The following is a 14,432-nucleotide window of genomic DNA, read 5'->3' as shown; positions in this document are numbered from 1 at the left end:
TAATAAATATTGATGAATATAGAAATGCACATCTCATCGAAGTTAAATGACGCAGCACACAAATTGCAAATATAAAAAAATATTTGAAGAATTATTGTGTCAGGCTCGACACCTTTGTTTCACCAGAAATAAAATCCTGGTTAATTCTGCCACCATCAATGTTATTTATCACTTTCTTTTGTCTCGAACATAACACAATGTTGTTGCCTTAAAATAGACTCTCTTGCAAATGTTTGTATTTTTGATCATTAATAATAAAAAAAAAAAAAGTAAATTCTAACATCCTAAAGCCATGTTGGATGGGATAATGTCAACTTTTAAATGAGTTTCCAAGGAGGATATGCGCTTTTGCATTTGAACGTTGACGCCCACTAACCACTTGAGGGCAGTGTTTCCTAACAAACGCTCACAATGACGCAGGCGGCTTGAACAGAGCGTCCAATGCAACGGAACATTCTTGAGTTGTAGCGCGCGAGACCTGCACGAGTGTCAAGAATGAGTTTTTAAACATTAAAAACGACAGGAAAATGCGTGGTGAATCTGTTGCTTTTTGAGCGCGATCCGCAAGCACCGACCCACGCACCCCGTGCACAGCTGTGCTCCAATACGAGCGGAATTCTGCCGCGCAGCTGGAAACATGACACTCCATCCATCTTTCTCCGTTTGTATAAAGAGGAACTTCGAAGCTCCACAGCAACATTCCTGCATCCGTTACGGCCGAGCAGGTTTGCAGAGGATGGTACAAGTGTCAGAACCACATTCCAGTCTGAACGATCCCAGAGAGCGCAGCACCAAACAGAATCAATCTTGAACATTTGAAGCGGAGGTGTGAGACTTGTCGCTGGTTTTCACAACAAGATACGACGAGCGAGGCAAGTACTGAGGTGTTTAATAAATAACAGCATGAACAACAACAACAACAACAACACAACAAGATGAAAAGCTCATTTGTATCTGTACACTTCTGTATATGTGGACTGTTTGAACCTTAAATATGACACGCAGTCCTCATAAGTTAACAGGACCAGGACTCGGACTGAGGTAGGGTCAGGAGGGGTCAGGGGTCAGAGTTGCGTGTGTGTGTGTCTTCCTACAGTATTGGCGGTTCAGGAGAACGTGTGTGTGGTTAGAAGCGGTCTCGGCCGGTCAGTGTCCCACCCCGCGCCCCGCCCACGACTTCCTGCTGAGGACGCACACGCAGGCGGCGTTGATGCGGATGAAGCGCCAGGCTGTCCGTTCCTTGAAGATGGTGAGGGCGCTGACGAAGATGTGCGTGTTGGTGCAGTAGGAGTTCCAGTGGCGGCTGTCGATGCCCAGGCAGCCCGAGGTGCTGGGCTTGGCCTGTTTGCCGGCGCGGCCCCCGGGTCGCCCCCCGCGGGTGGCCCCCGAGCCCCGGCGCGTGGGGGACATGCAGGTGGTCTCGTAGAAGAACTGCTTCTTCACCACGTTGTTGATGGTGACGTTGGGCAGCACGGTCACCTCGTTCCCAGCGATGTCCGTGGCGCGGGTCATGTTGCCCACCCAGGTGTTGACGCTGTCACACACCGAGTACTCCCCTCTGTGCATGGTGTGGGACCGTGCCCTGCGGCGGACCCGTGGCCCCCTCGCTCCCTGCCACTGCCCCCCCTCCTCTTCCAGAGCGTGGTGAGAAGGGACCACCTCGCTGAAGACCACCCTCGGCGAGGAGCGGTAGCGCCTCTTGGAGAAGAGCTTGGGGTCCACCACTGGAACGGAAGTGGAGCCTCTGTCCTGCTTGTGACCCCGATGAGGCCGCTTGGTCCTGTGGTGCTGGGAAAGCTGCTGCGCCGCTCTGTGGCCTGATGCCCCGGAATGCTGGGCCACTCCACCTCCCATGTTCAGTCCAGCCTGGACACCGATCAGGAGGACCAGGACCAGTGGTGACGACCTCATGGGCACACGTCCTGAGTCCAGCACGGCAAGAAGAGACGGTGTGTGAAAAAGGGGGCGCAGGGTGGCAGCATTATGACTGGGGATGCTCCGATCGATCCGTCACACATCGTGATCGGCCGATCACTACCAGTCACTGCCGATCACCACAACCGATCACGTGACACTTGGCGCTCTCATGAAGCCCCGACTCACTCAGCAGCAGCATGTCTGCTGTGGAGCTTCTTTCAGTCTGTCATGTAAAGTTAGCATCCTGCAGCACATGCAGCACATCTTGTTTGCCTTCTTGAAGAGGTATATAAAAACGTGTCTGAATGAAAGTGATTTAATGGTTCATGTTTTCACATCATGGACTCAGGAGGTCTCATCATTTCAACCGGTGGTGAACGGCAGCAAAGACCCTGATCGGAGCATCCCTCACTCTGAGCGGCGGTGTTTACCTGTGGAATGTGTCCAGTTGAAGTGGGAGCCCTGGCGGACTCTAGAGCCAGACTCCAGTGCAGGCCGGGCCCCTCATGCCTGCCCTCTGGACCCCCTGAACCTGGGCTCTGGAAGACACAAACATTTCACACATGTCTGCAGTGCTGCACCCAGAACCATCCTCATGTTGAAGATAAGGCAAAGCCTGCAGTTTTAGGTTCTGTTTATCCCTTTCACTGACACACTGTGTGGGGCGGGGGTCACGCAGACGTACACAGTTTACCTTCATCACCGTCATCTCTCTCACACATGCTAGGCGCCGTGTTTAGCTCCACAGGAATGTGCAGCATCCCACACCTCATTTCATTTCAAGCTGCGTCTGCGTGTCAGGATGTCTGCCCAGATAGTCTGCATGCTTCCATCCTGAAGGTCACGGGGGTCAGGATGTTCACATGCAGGTTCCTCTCTCAGCTCCGTCACTGCAACACACCAGGGGCTCGCGGCTCCACTGAGCTTCCTGAGAGTTGGAAGCTTATTGCAGCAGAACACCAGCGTGTGAGAGGTCATGTAGAGGGCGCACTTCTGATATCTGTGAGCCCAGCAGCAACAACATGAGCCATTTCAACCAGCAGAGCCTGGAGAGTGGAGCAGCACCTTGTCATGAGCGGGCGCCACGGGTCAGACCTAGCTCCAGGTGGAGGGATTTCGTTTCCACTCCTCAAGTGGCTGAGTAGTTCTGAAATGTCATGGTGAAATACAGGACAAATTCGTTTCTTGTTATTGCTAAGGATCCCCAATAGGGGGCGGTGTCGTCCGCAATACGAGCACAGCAGCTGCAAGGCTTCAATGACGGCAGGTGTTTCATGATGTCATCAAACCCTGCATTGCATAGCATTTGACACCCGCTCTGAAGTGTGAAGCTGCAGAAGGAGGAAGCTGGTGGAGACCACTGGAGCAGTGACGCCCTGACCACATGACTGTTAAACCCTGGCAGCGCACGACAGGCTCCTCTGCAGCAGCCGCAACGCCATGTGGCGCCGCTTGTGACTGGATTCTTCTTTATTTAACGTATGGTTTTTGAAGGTCCCAGTGAACATGTGGTGCCATGACTTTTTCAACTGACAGAGGTGGCGTTTCTGATGCTAATAGCTCACTGATGGAATGTGTCGCGGTCGACCATGCTGCTTTCCAACGTGTCCGACAGTAAAACTCCGTGATGGACAGCAGGGGTTCGTGGCCCACTGCTGCAGGAGGCCACTGCTTCCGCTCCGACAGCGGAACAGCTGGAATGGTAGCTTGACAGAGCTCTGGAGAGCTGACCTGCCTGACCTTCAGACCAGTTTTACACTCTCAAACTTTCATTTGCACGGCAAGATCCTTGAAAAACAATTGGGCCTATGTTGTGGACGCACTGAGCCACTTGTCTGGGTATTTGGCCTGGACACGCACATTCACACGCCCACAGATGGTCTCCAGACCAGACCAGCAGTGGGCTGATGCAGGAGGGCTCAGAGGTCAGCACCCTGAGTCCGTCAGAAGCAGTGGCACCAGCAACCAGCGAGCTGGTGTCTGACTCCGCCCACCCACGTCCTCACGCCTCACCTGTCTGCTAACAGTAGACCACAGCCGCACCAAGAACTCTGAGGCCACCTTTACAATTGTCCTGTCACGAACCACAGGGACTTCCCCGTGAAAATGATTCTCAACATGGTGATGTTCGAAGTCCGTCAACGTAAAGGTAGAAGGTTGGAAAGTGAAGACAGGCCTGAGAATGTGACGTCCAGGACAAAATTGTGACTCTGAAATGAGTATTCCGACACTGTAAATCAATCGAAGCGAAAGAGCACCAGCACTTGCGCATGGTAAAAACAAGTTAGCACTTGCTTCTTTGAGTCCACATTACTGAGCAAAATAAGGAAATTCAAGCTCTGCACTGGAGTCACGGTGGGGTTGATCTATATATGTCATGACTTCTGGAGTTTATCTTCACAGGCACAAAAACCATACCCACATCATCCTGTTCTGTCTGGAGTCAGTCGTCTCTTCCTCACAGCTCACTCCTGGGAAGACACAGATGCTCACCTCAACATGACCTTTGACCCCCGCCCCCATCTCTGTCACAGTCCAGGAAAACTGCTTTGAAAACCTGGGACATGTGAGATCACCATCATGGCCAAGGTCACTGGAGACACTGACCGAGTCCAGTCACACTGGTTGTGTCACTGAAAACAATCTGGAGGCGGAATGAATCTCAACTGTGAGACTCAAGCTTTGGATATCAAAGTGCCGATTACGTTCACGCCACACGTGTTCTCCCGGACAACATCTGTGGTTCTGATCGAGGGGCAGGGTCAAACCAGGGCCACATGGAGGAGCCCCATGTTTGGACAGACTGCTGATACCACTGGGGCGCTGCTTTACTTCTGATCTGTCGTAAGGTTTCCGGCAACGTCACTTCCACGAGTCATGTGTGAGCGTTCACCTGGTGAACACCTGGGGCTCTGAGCTCTGAACCACGAGCGCTTCTGCAGAGCGGCGCCCGCCGTCCTCATGAGCTCGCATGGCCGGCTGTCCTTTCTCTCATGTTAAGAGATGCTGAGGGGCAAACAAACGACGATGAGGGGGTGAGAACGAGTCGCCGTCAGGGGACAAAAGCGGTGGCGGCAGGAAGGTAAACACTTTCACAGTATCTCTCATCGACGCTGCGGCCAAGTTCCTCCTCTGTCAGAGGCCGGAAATCATGACCGCGGCAGCAAAACAAACCTGTTTAAAGACGAACGTGTCACGGTCATATGAGCAGAGGACACGCTGGAAAGCAGACATTCCCACTGAAACTGAGTGGAGCCAAGCAAACAAGTCGAGCAGGATTTGAACCTGAACCTGAACCCATCCACTCTGACAGCTGAGATCAGAGAGGGTTTCACTTGGAGAACGAAGTGATGCTCTTGTCGGAGCAAAACAACACCTTGTGATTTTATGAAGCCAATAAATGTTCTCCGTCTGAGACATGTCTGTTTCCACAGCTCACTAAAGTCACAAGGCGGCCTCCACAACACGCTCTGCAGCGTCAAGTCCGAATTCCAGACATCAAGTCAGGAAGCAAATGAAGTCTCTGAAGACCTGAGAAGCTACGCAGATGTTAGGATGTCCGTGCTCAGACCAGGAAATGAATGAAACAACACGAGTCAATGTTTTTCCTCCTGAATGTACTCGCGTTGTGAGGACTGACACATTGTCAGCGACTGACTGGGAGGAACGACACACTTCACCGCACACCTCTGACTCCACCCCCTGACAGACGTCAAGTGACCACACCAGCTACGAGCAGGTTTGGGTGAAATGACCTTTCCGTCACCTCAGCTGAACGACGTTCTCCACACGTCCACTTAGCTGCCAGCCAGACCTGGAAACCTCTTCACGAGCAGCCACTTCAAACACATTCACCGGTAATAAATTTGCAAATGAACCTGGTGCCACTCGGTCGGGGGGAATCAAGAATTGTGGGTTTTACGAGTCCGCGTGCGTGTGGTTGGCGCCACCGGGTTTGTAAATCTTTACATTAGGCTTAAATAGTTTGCTGACTCAGCAGCGGCCTGTGAAGGGAGGCATGAGAGCAGAATCCTCGTCTCCGTCTTCAGTTCAAGCCACAGATGAAACCGCCCAAATTCCCGACCAATCACAGGAGGTTTCCGTTCAGTTCTGCCGATTCCAAATCACACGTTGCTGTTTGTGGGAAACAAGTATCAGGCGAGTGGTGCAGCAGCAGAATTCCACGGCCCATCTTCTGTTCCCAGAGGCAGAACTTTGGGAACCTGAGCAGAAATAGGGAGGAGATACAACTGGATTGAAAACTCATCCCGTAATCCGGTTACACAACCAAGCAACATCTTGGAGCGCTGCTCCAGTCCAGCTGGCGGCTTCCATTGAGCCAAAGTCATGAGACCAAGCAGATTCCTGACTTCATTACTGCCTGGCCCGGAGGTGAAACACAGTCAAGGAATAGTTTGTCATCCTGGCAAGATTCAGTCTCTGTGGTGTTGGTGGGACTCCTCCAAAGTAAACATGGTCTCGGTTGAGAGCAGGACTGTCCAGTGATCACATGGCCAATACCGAGAAGAGGCACCAATTTCCGTGAAACACTGGATGGTTTTCGTGAGAAACGTTGGAACTGGACGTCACCAAATGGCCCAACTCCTTTCCTCTGACGGTTCTCAAATGTGAACCTCCTGAGGAACTGTGAGGGTCCTCTTCCACTCAACTGTGGATGGGGTTCAACGCTAAGGTCAGAACTACTTTTTTCTGCTCTCACGACAACTCGCCATCGACTCATGAGACCGACATGAAGAACTGCACTCTCTCTAACACCAGCCAAATGACAGGACTCAGCCGTGATGCCGATTCCTCAACGGCAGACGCTCCTCCTGAAGCCTTATGACACAGCTGAGCAATGGAGACGTGTCTAATCCGGTGAGAGAATAGAAAAGATGAGCGTGCAGCAGAGTGGAGGGCGTCCATATTGACCGTAGGAGAGAGGCGCTCGCTGAGGGATTTGAGGACGGAATCCAAGAGGGCGCGGCGCAGAGAAGGAGGGAAGGGAACTTGGTGAACACGACTAGACCGAAACAAAGGTCAGGCAGCGTCGGAAGTGAAGGTAGGCACAAGTCACACAGCGAGTGAGGAGCGGGGGCGAGGACTATTTGTTTAGAGCATCACATGAGATGTGCAGAGACAACACAACACGACACAAGCCAACCAGGGTTACAGGAGCATCTGCTGTGAAATCTTCTGGCCTCATTCGGAGTCTCACGTTTCCATTCCTGTGATTTGACTGGGCCCTTTCCAGGGTGTCCGCGCACTTCTCAGCAGGAGGTTTCTGGTTCGTTCTGAACTCAAACCTCCATGTTTAAGGTGACCCACTCTGCTGCTCATGATTCTGCTTTGGTTTCATGTCACCATTTGTCTTACACACTTCTCACTGCAGACGATGGTGGCTTCCTGCCGTGCCGTTTTATTGCGGCCTGTGAAGGCCTCCCTCGGAGCAGCGACGGAGCAGTGGGGGCCACAGCCGCAGACGCCTTCAGTGGAAGCTCTCAATCTTGGATGGCCTTCATGAGTCAGCGGAGGGAGGTGAATGGTGTCGCCACACGCGTCTGACCAAAAACCGCCTGAAGCCGTAAAGAGCAGCTCAGCAGCGCACACAGGAAACTGCCGCTAGCTCATTGCTGCTCTGGCTGACCAAGACTTCCTGAGGTGCCAAATGGCTCTTTAACCTCGTCTTCTACGAGGTCACCACGGTCTTGGACTCGGCGTCATCTCAGATCTGTGTGGTCTGAACATCGCTCCGTCATCTCTCTGGAGCCCCCCCGCCCCCCCTTAGCTGCGAGCGATGGCAACCACCTGTCTCACTGGGACCTCCCAGGCCTATCCTCCGTCCCTGAGCAGCATTCCACGTGGCGCGCCGCTCGCCCCACATGTTTAGGTTGGGAGGGAGTCGAGCTGTGAGGGACGACTTCCTACAGTGTCACGGTGCGTCGACTCCTCATGATGGAGCAGCTTCTTCAGCAGAACTGGCAACATTCCTCCTGCTGTCAGGGCCATGTGCCAGGACCATCGTGCAGCTTCATCTCACTAAGTGCATGTACGTGTCATCGCTGGTGTCCTCGGGGCAAAGGTGCGTTTGATGGGACTCCAACACAAACACAGAGCACATTCCTGCCGCGCCGCCGCGGTTCCTCGGCCTGACGCCGAGATGTTCGTCACTGCAGCACGCTCTCTGCACGGCCTCGGCTCCATTCACTCTTCCAGGTATTCCTGCTCCGTGGATGAGCGTCAAGTCCAGGCAGGAGAAGGAGGCGTGTGTCCTGACGTCACATGTACGCACACAGCAAACAAACAGATGAAGTCCCAGCTCACACTTGTAGTATCCCTCACATTCATGGTGTTTCAGTCTGAGGTTTGATCAAACACGAAGCTTCTGTCTGCCTCTCTTCATCTCCGCGTGCCGACATGTTCTGGAGGTTTGCACGACGGAAGGCCGCAGCTCAACCAGCTGGTTTTGAGAGTTGAGCCTCACGCTCAGAAACATCTGTTGACGTTGATCCTACACTTGACGCCACTGCGTCAATCAGAGCAGCCAAAGCTTGACCTGCAATTTTACACTGCCAATCACCACCCAGCTCCTTCTGCGGGGGTGAACCCAAACTGAGGCCACGTTTTGACGTTACGGCCCAACTGTCAAACAACAGCGGCGGTCAACAACTCAGAGTCTAAACATCTGAGGATGTTTGGAGGGGGTTTAGCAGGGAAGCAGGCCATTGTCAAGTCTTGGCACCCGACCTTTGCTGAACCCGTTTCTCCTTCCCAAACACAAACGTGACCCCCGACCTTTTACCCTGCCACGCCGAACACGTCAGCTGGTTCACTTTACACCAGATGTTCTGACCCCATTCTGAGCGCAGAGAAGCAAGTCACCCAACCACTGATCCTCTTCCTGGTTTCTCCCCGAACACAGGTCCACAGTCCACACTTCTCTACATCTCTGGATTCTGGATCCTCCAAACCGTCTGTTCTGCACACATGTGCATTGTGTAAAACCCCTGAACGTCTCTTGACCCCAAGGTCTTGCTCAAGTACTGCTGAACACACCGAGCAGACTCAGAAAGAAGTGACATTAGAGCCGTTACTCACTCTCACTCTCCCAGCTGGCTGACACAGGGACCAGGTGCAGGCCGACCTCACCTGGACTTTCAGGACCATCATGGTCAGACAACAGAAAAAAGTAGTTCTGACCCGAGATTGTTGGGAACATGGCCTGATACTGGGTCCGACATGGAAGCACACGCTGAGTACCGGATCTTCTGCGCTTCACTTTGGTCCAGAGTGGCTCCTATGATGTTCCTCAGTTTGGAGATCACATGACAACCCCCGGCCTCCAGGGAGTTCATCTCCTCCGTCCACAGCAGGCTGAGTCCAGTCCCTAGCTCTGTCTTAGTTACCATAGCAACCCTGTCTGGAGTTGGTCAGGGTTCCTTAGAGGATTCCCAGACACTAGGGGGCGTCTGATGACGGAGGCAAGTCTCGAGAGCGTTCATCTCAAAGACGTTGGACCCCGTACAGGCGCGAGCCGCAGCAAAGTGCAGCGCTTCCATCTGGAGCACGGAGCTCAAGCCCAGCACCACAGCGCTGATGCACACGTGGATCAGCATGGTGCGGTGTTGGTTTCACCGGCACCTCATAAACAAAGAGAAAGGCACATTCCACACATATCTCCCACTGACTGTTGCTCGCAACATCAAAGTTCTTTGACTGAGCAGCAGAGATGAGATGGTGAGGTGCTTCAAGATGTACGTGAAACTGTCCAGCAAGATTGTGTTTCACCCGAGTCACTTTGCTTTCTGTGCACACACACACACACACACAGTTGTGGCTCTCTATCCTTGTGAGGACCTCTCATGGCCATCACCCTTTCCCCAGCCTGGAGCCATCCAAAACACATGGCTCACCTGAACCAGGACTCGGAGCCAAACCTTGAAACCACAACTCCAAACCTTGTGAGGACAGGCCAAAATGTCCTCTGATGTACGGCAAAACATGCCCACACCGACACACACGGATGCGAACATAGGGAAAGCTGTAATTCAGCTTCAAAGGGAAACCTGAGAGGGTCATGAATAATCACAGACATCTTTGTCTGTGCGTGGAAACCAACACTGTCCATCTGTCCCCCCCCACCCCCCCACACACGTTTACTACGTTATATATTGCCTCTGAAGTCACAGAGTGCACCAAACTTTATGAAATATTCAACTCAATCGTCTTTCCTCTCTGACAAAAATCACATCACTCACTGGCATTTTAGCATTATAATATCTAACTTATATATTATTATATAATGTATAATCATCATTCATCTACAACTGGGTTTTTTTGTTTAAAAGTTGCCTGGGTTTGAAAAAGTTGGTGACAAGCGCCACTGGCTGTGGCTAAGCAGCGGCCTGAGGTGGCAGGGGCAGCAGGTGGAGTTAAGAGGCCCAGACGTCCCTGGACTATGACAGGATCAGCCCAGTTGACTCGCACCTGACCTGGTTTCTCTGGCCCCCACAGAGGCTGGTGTCCTGTCCCCACACACCTGAGCCCGTCTTCACTGGGACGGACCCAGGTTGTCGGCGCTTTTCTGGACCTGCAGCCATGCTACTGATGCTCGTGGCTGTATGGCTGCGTCTGAGCACAGGAAGTGACGTGTCAGCAATGAACGAGCCCCTTTCAAGTCAACAAGGTGACACTCAAAGGTGTCAATGTCAGGTCCAAGACCAGCTCCGTTTTACACTCCGCTCTAGACCAACAGTGTGGAGTCTATTTCTCTTCGTTTTACAGCTGAATCCTGCTGCGGATTCTTCTCTCATTCCACCACAAACGGACTGAAACTGATCGTGACGACTCTGTTTGGAATGCAATTGTCACTACTTTGGTGCCATTCCTCCGCTGTCAAAGGATCGATGGAATCCCCAGGTCGGAGCGGGTCCAGTGAAGAACCGCTCATCCAAACACGGGCGCACGTCAGGGAGCGGGCCACGCCTTGCTATCACGGCGCGCCTCAGGTCGGACATCGGAGCTGATCGATGGAGGCTTGTGTAACGTGAGCGGAGAGGGAGAAACAGAGGGAGAGCGAAGGAGTCCCAGCAGTTTGGCTTCTCACTGACGTTTGAAGAACCGCCGACATGAACTTCCCTGCCTCCTGCTCGGGGTCAGGAGCGGCCCCACGTCCAAAAACAAGCGCCACTGTTGCGCCTACCGTCAGCTGGAATGACAGCTCTGGACGAACCAGCCGCTCAGTCCAAATTTAGCAGCTCCACTTTCACTTGCAAACAGGCCAGCCTGCAGGTGAAGGCAGCACTCACCTCTGCTCCTGTCTCCTCTGGTGAAAGGTCCCAGGGGAAGCCCTTATATTCCACCCGCCTGCCAGTCCACACGCTTCCTCTCGGTGTCGGTCTTCAAACCCTGGGTCCCTGGTCCCGGGCCATCGGCGTCTGCCTGTCCTCCTCCCACTCTCTTTGGGAAATGGATTGTTGAAAAAAAGTTTGGCGAGAGGACTCCCGGCGCTGCGCCCTCCCTCCTGATGCAGCAGGTCCTAGTGCCGACCTCCCGCCCACCACCGCCGCCGCCGCCGCTGCCGCCGTGGAAAAACACGCGCAGCTGCTCATCGTTAGCACCTCGCTGGCTGGAGACAGAACTTTCCCATTCTGGTGACGTCAGCACACCTCCGGTCTCCCTTCCCATTGTATTTGAAGCAGATGTGCTCTACTCTGAGTGTCCGGCGGATCTGCCGAGGAAGGTGACAGTGGTGCGTCAGGCCACTGGCCTCTGGTGGAGCGAGGGCCGCTGGGAACATGAATGGATGTGATGTGTCGCCCCAGGTGTCTGACAGCCAGGCCTCTCTCTTGCTGGGGCGTCGTTGGCTCATTTCACCTGGCTCTGTGTGTTGCGCCGCCTCGGACCGTATCGCTGTCGCCGCCCCGGGCGCAGAGTTGACAGAGAAGCAGTGAGTGAAAGCAAAGCTTGTGTGTGGCTTTCACCCTGTCTGCCGCTGAATTCCTTGCACTTTTTGGCTTCAGCTGCCGACGTCGCTTCCCTGTCACCGGCTGCCGGAGCGAGGAACAACGCCGGAGCTAACTTGAGAAGCTTGGCTGGCTGTCTCCCCCTGACCCCCAACCCAAGTGGGCATTTCCCCACAGCGTGATCTGCGTGTGAAGCTCGCACCAGCGTGTGAGTGAGTGTCACAGTCGAACCCGCCCTGTGAAAGGGGAAACCCCAGCCCAGGGACTCTGACCCCGCGCTCCACCTCAGGCTTGGTTTAGGTGGGGGGGGAGCGGGAGGCTCATGAGGGAGCTGGACTCCTCACGTTTCAGCCCAAGTGTGAATGTGGCTGTGACCCCAGTCACCTGTTCTCGGACTGCGGGAGGAAAGCAGAGTGCACCTGACGGGTGATTCTGTTCCAGCTGGCGTGTGAAAGCACTTGACAGGGCTGGAGACAAGAAGAGTGAGGACACCTCATCTCTTTCATCTCAGCGGGGGAGCCAGTCATCATTTTCCACCAGCAGCTGCCGGGCATCTTTCTGGAAGACGCCGCGTCTTGTTTGTTTCATCCCAGGATTAGCGGGTTTATAAGCCGTCGAGCAGGTTTGCTGCACAAATTGGTTGATTTATGGAAGCGATCTGAGGCTCAGTCTCCGACTCGGAGCACCGTCACTCAGGCTTGTAAGGACGGCAGCCAGTCATCTTCCTTCCAACTCCAGAGCATCGCGTCTTGGGGTGCGTTACCTTCCGAACCCCTCACCTCTCAAAAGCACGGGGACCTCGCTGAGGTTTTGGTGGATCTTGTTCCAAAACTTTTTCACCTGGTGAGAATGATGTTTTTCCTTCGGTGAACGTCCGCTGCAAAGGTGTTTTCATGGAGTGAGGCTCAGCGTTTGGAGCTGAGATCAGCTTTATTCTCGCCTCACTGGGGAAATTTGACGTGTCACGAAAAGCATGACAAACAACAGCACAGAAAATGGAGTCTCTCAATAAAGATGAGCACCACAACACTGGAAGTATATATTTGATGATCAGAAGTGAGTCCAGTGGGTGAGCGTGGACCACTGCTGCTGCTGCCACCTGCTCAGACCCAGCTGACCTTCCTTCTTCACCTGCGTCTCTGTTGACTCTGCGCTGTTTGCACGGTGGCTGTGCGTGTGTTGCCGGCGAGGCGGCTGAATGGCTGCTCCCCGGGGCATTGTTGAGTCAGAGGCCTGCTCCTCCTACACGCTGACGCATCCCAGAAGCCTCTTCACTCATTGACTCTTCTGTCCCCTTCCTCCCACGGTCTCGCTGGGCAGAATCCTGCCATTGTCCTGCCAAGGACGAGCCTGCCGCGCTGGCATGCGCCGGCCCCACTGCCTCAGTGCGGCGCTTGGGAAGGCCCCGGCCGAGGAAGCCCTCACCTCTCCCACCATTGTTTGTCCAAGCCTTTCCCAGAGTTGTGAGCCCAGAGCTCTGCCAACATCTTGTCTTCATTCCTTCGGTGGGTCGTGGCCAACAATGCCGGAATCCCGCTGCGACCGAGAGCCCTGATGAAAGTCAGATGATGAAACTGGCTTGGCGCACCGGGGCCAGTATTGCATCCACATTTTTTTGAGAAACTCCCCTGAAGATGTGCTTTTCTCCTCTGCTCTGACATTAGCTTCTGACACGCCAGACCTTTCAAAGCAAAGGGAAATGAAGAGGAAGATGGGACCTTCCTGATGGAGCCCTGACAGTCTGCTCCAGAGCTCCAGCACCGTGCAACACTGGCGGGCCGGTGAGGAAGACGAGGGTGAGGTGGCTTTAGCTGGCCTAACTTCCTGAGCTTCCCTCATTAGGAGGTTTCCACTCTGAACGTTCAGGTCACTCCAGTCTCCTTCAGCTTCACTCACCTTGAACACTGGAACCTACAGCAGTAGCTACACGCACACTTGATCTGTTGCTGTGTCCAAGTCATGGCACTGCTTCCTCACACTTCTCTTGCCTAGGAAGCCTCACATTTCATGGCTCCTCGTGCTGAAGATCTAACCTGAGCTTCTTCTTCACTGAAGGTGGCAGCTTGTGTCCAGACTGATGTTCGGACGCGCAGCTGTCAGAACATTCCGTCCCACATGGAAGCTTCCAGCAGCAGGAAGTCTCTGGGCTCTCGCCCGCGCCCGCAGGTCCAAGTCAGTTCCATGACTGTGGGGACTTGGTCTCCTGTCAGGTCTTCGCTGGACATCAAGTCTCCTGCAGTTCAGGACTTGTCTCACCCTCCACTGTGAATTATTGGAGGTGTTTCACTGGAGAACATCTCAAACCTGTTTCTCCTCCCAGATGCGACAAACACTGGAGAGCAAGAGCAAACTGGGAACCACATGCCGAGGGCATCATGCTGAAGCATCAAACCACAGGGACAGTGGTGGAGCACGGATGTTGGAGGTGACGTTCACCATGACTAAAGGATGACGAGGATGGAAATGGAAGCATGTGTTGCTTCCACTCACCTCCTCTCCCAGAGTGGGACTGAAGAAGAGACACCTGGGAGAGGAACAAAGCGGCAGCTG

At 53.7% G+C, this 14,432-nt stretch overlaps 1 protein-coding gene across 1 annotated transcript; it reads right to left on the bottom strand.

Moving 5' to 3' along the window:
* Nucleotides 1-1,146: 1,146 nt before the first annotated feature.
* ngfa (nerve growth factor a (beta polypeptide)) lies at nt 1,147-11,371 on the bottom strand. Its single transcript, XM_053849794.1, has 3 exons — nt 11,226-11,371; nt 2,349-2,456; nt 1,147-1,922 (listed from the first exon to the last, which is right to left on the bottom strand). The coding sequence occupies exon 3, from the start codon at nt 1,909-1,911 to the stop codon at nt 1,147-1,149; it is 765 nt and encodes a 254-aa protein (XP_053705769.1). The 5' UTR covers nt 1,912-1,922; nt 2,349-2,456; nt 11,226-11,371.
* Nucleotides 11,372-14,432: the final 3,061 nt, after the last annotated feature.

The sequence above is a fragment of the Synchiropus splendidus genome, chromosome 18, assembly GCF_027744825.2.
Source record: "Synchiropus splendidus isolate RoL2022-P1 chromosome 18, RoL_Sspl_1.0, whole genome shotgun sequence".
Lineage (NCBI taxonomy): Eukaryota > Metazoa > Chordata > Actinopteri > Syngnathiformes > Callionymidae > Synchiropus > Synchiropus splendidus.
Note: the sequence above shows the minus strand (reverse complement) of the source record. Positions and strands in the feature narration are given on the sequence as shown.

Bases quoted from the DNA above. Each gene is read 5' to 3' on its own strand.
- ngfa (XM_053849794.1), bottom strand. From the start codon at position 1,911: ATGAGGTCGTCACCACTGGTCCTGGTCCTCCTGATCGGTGTCCAGGCT.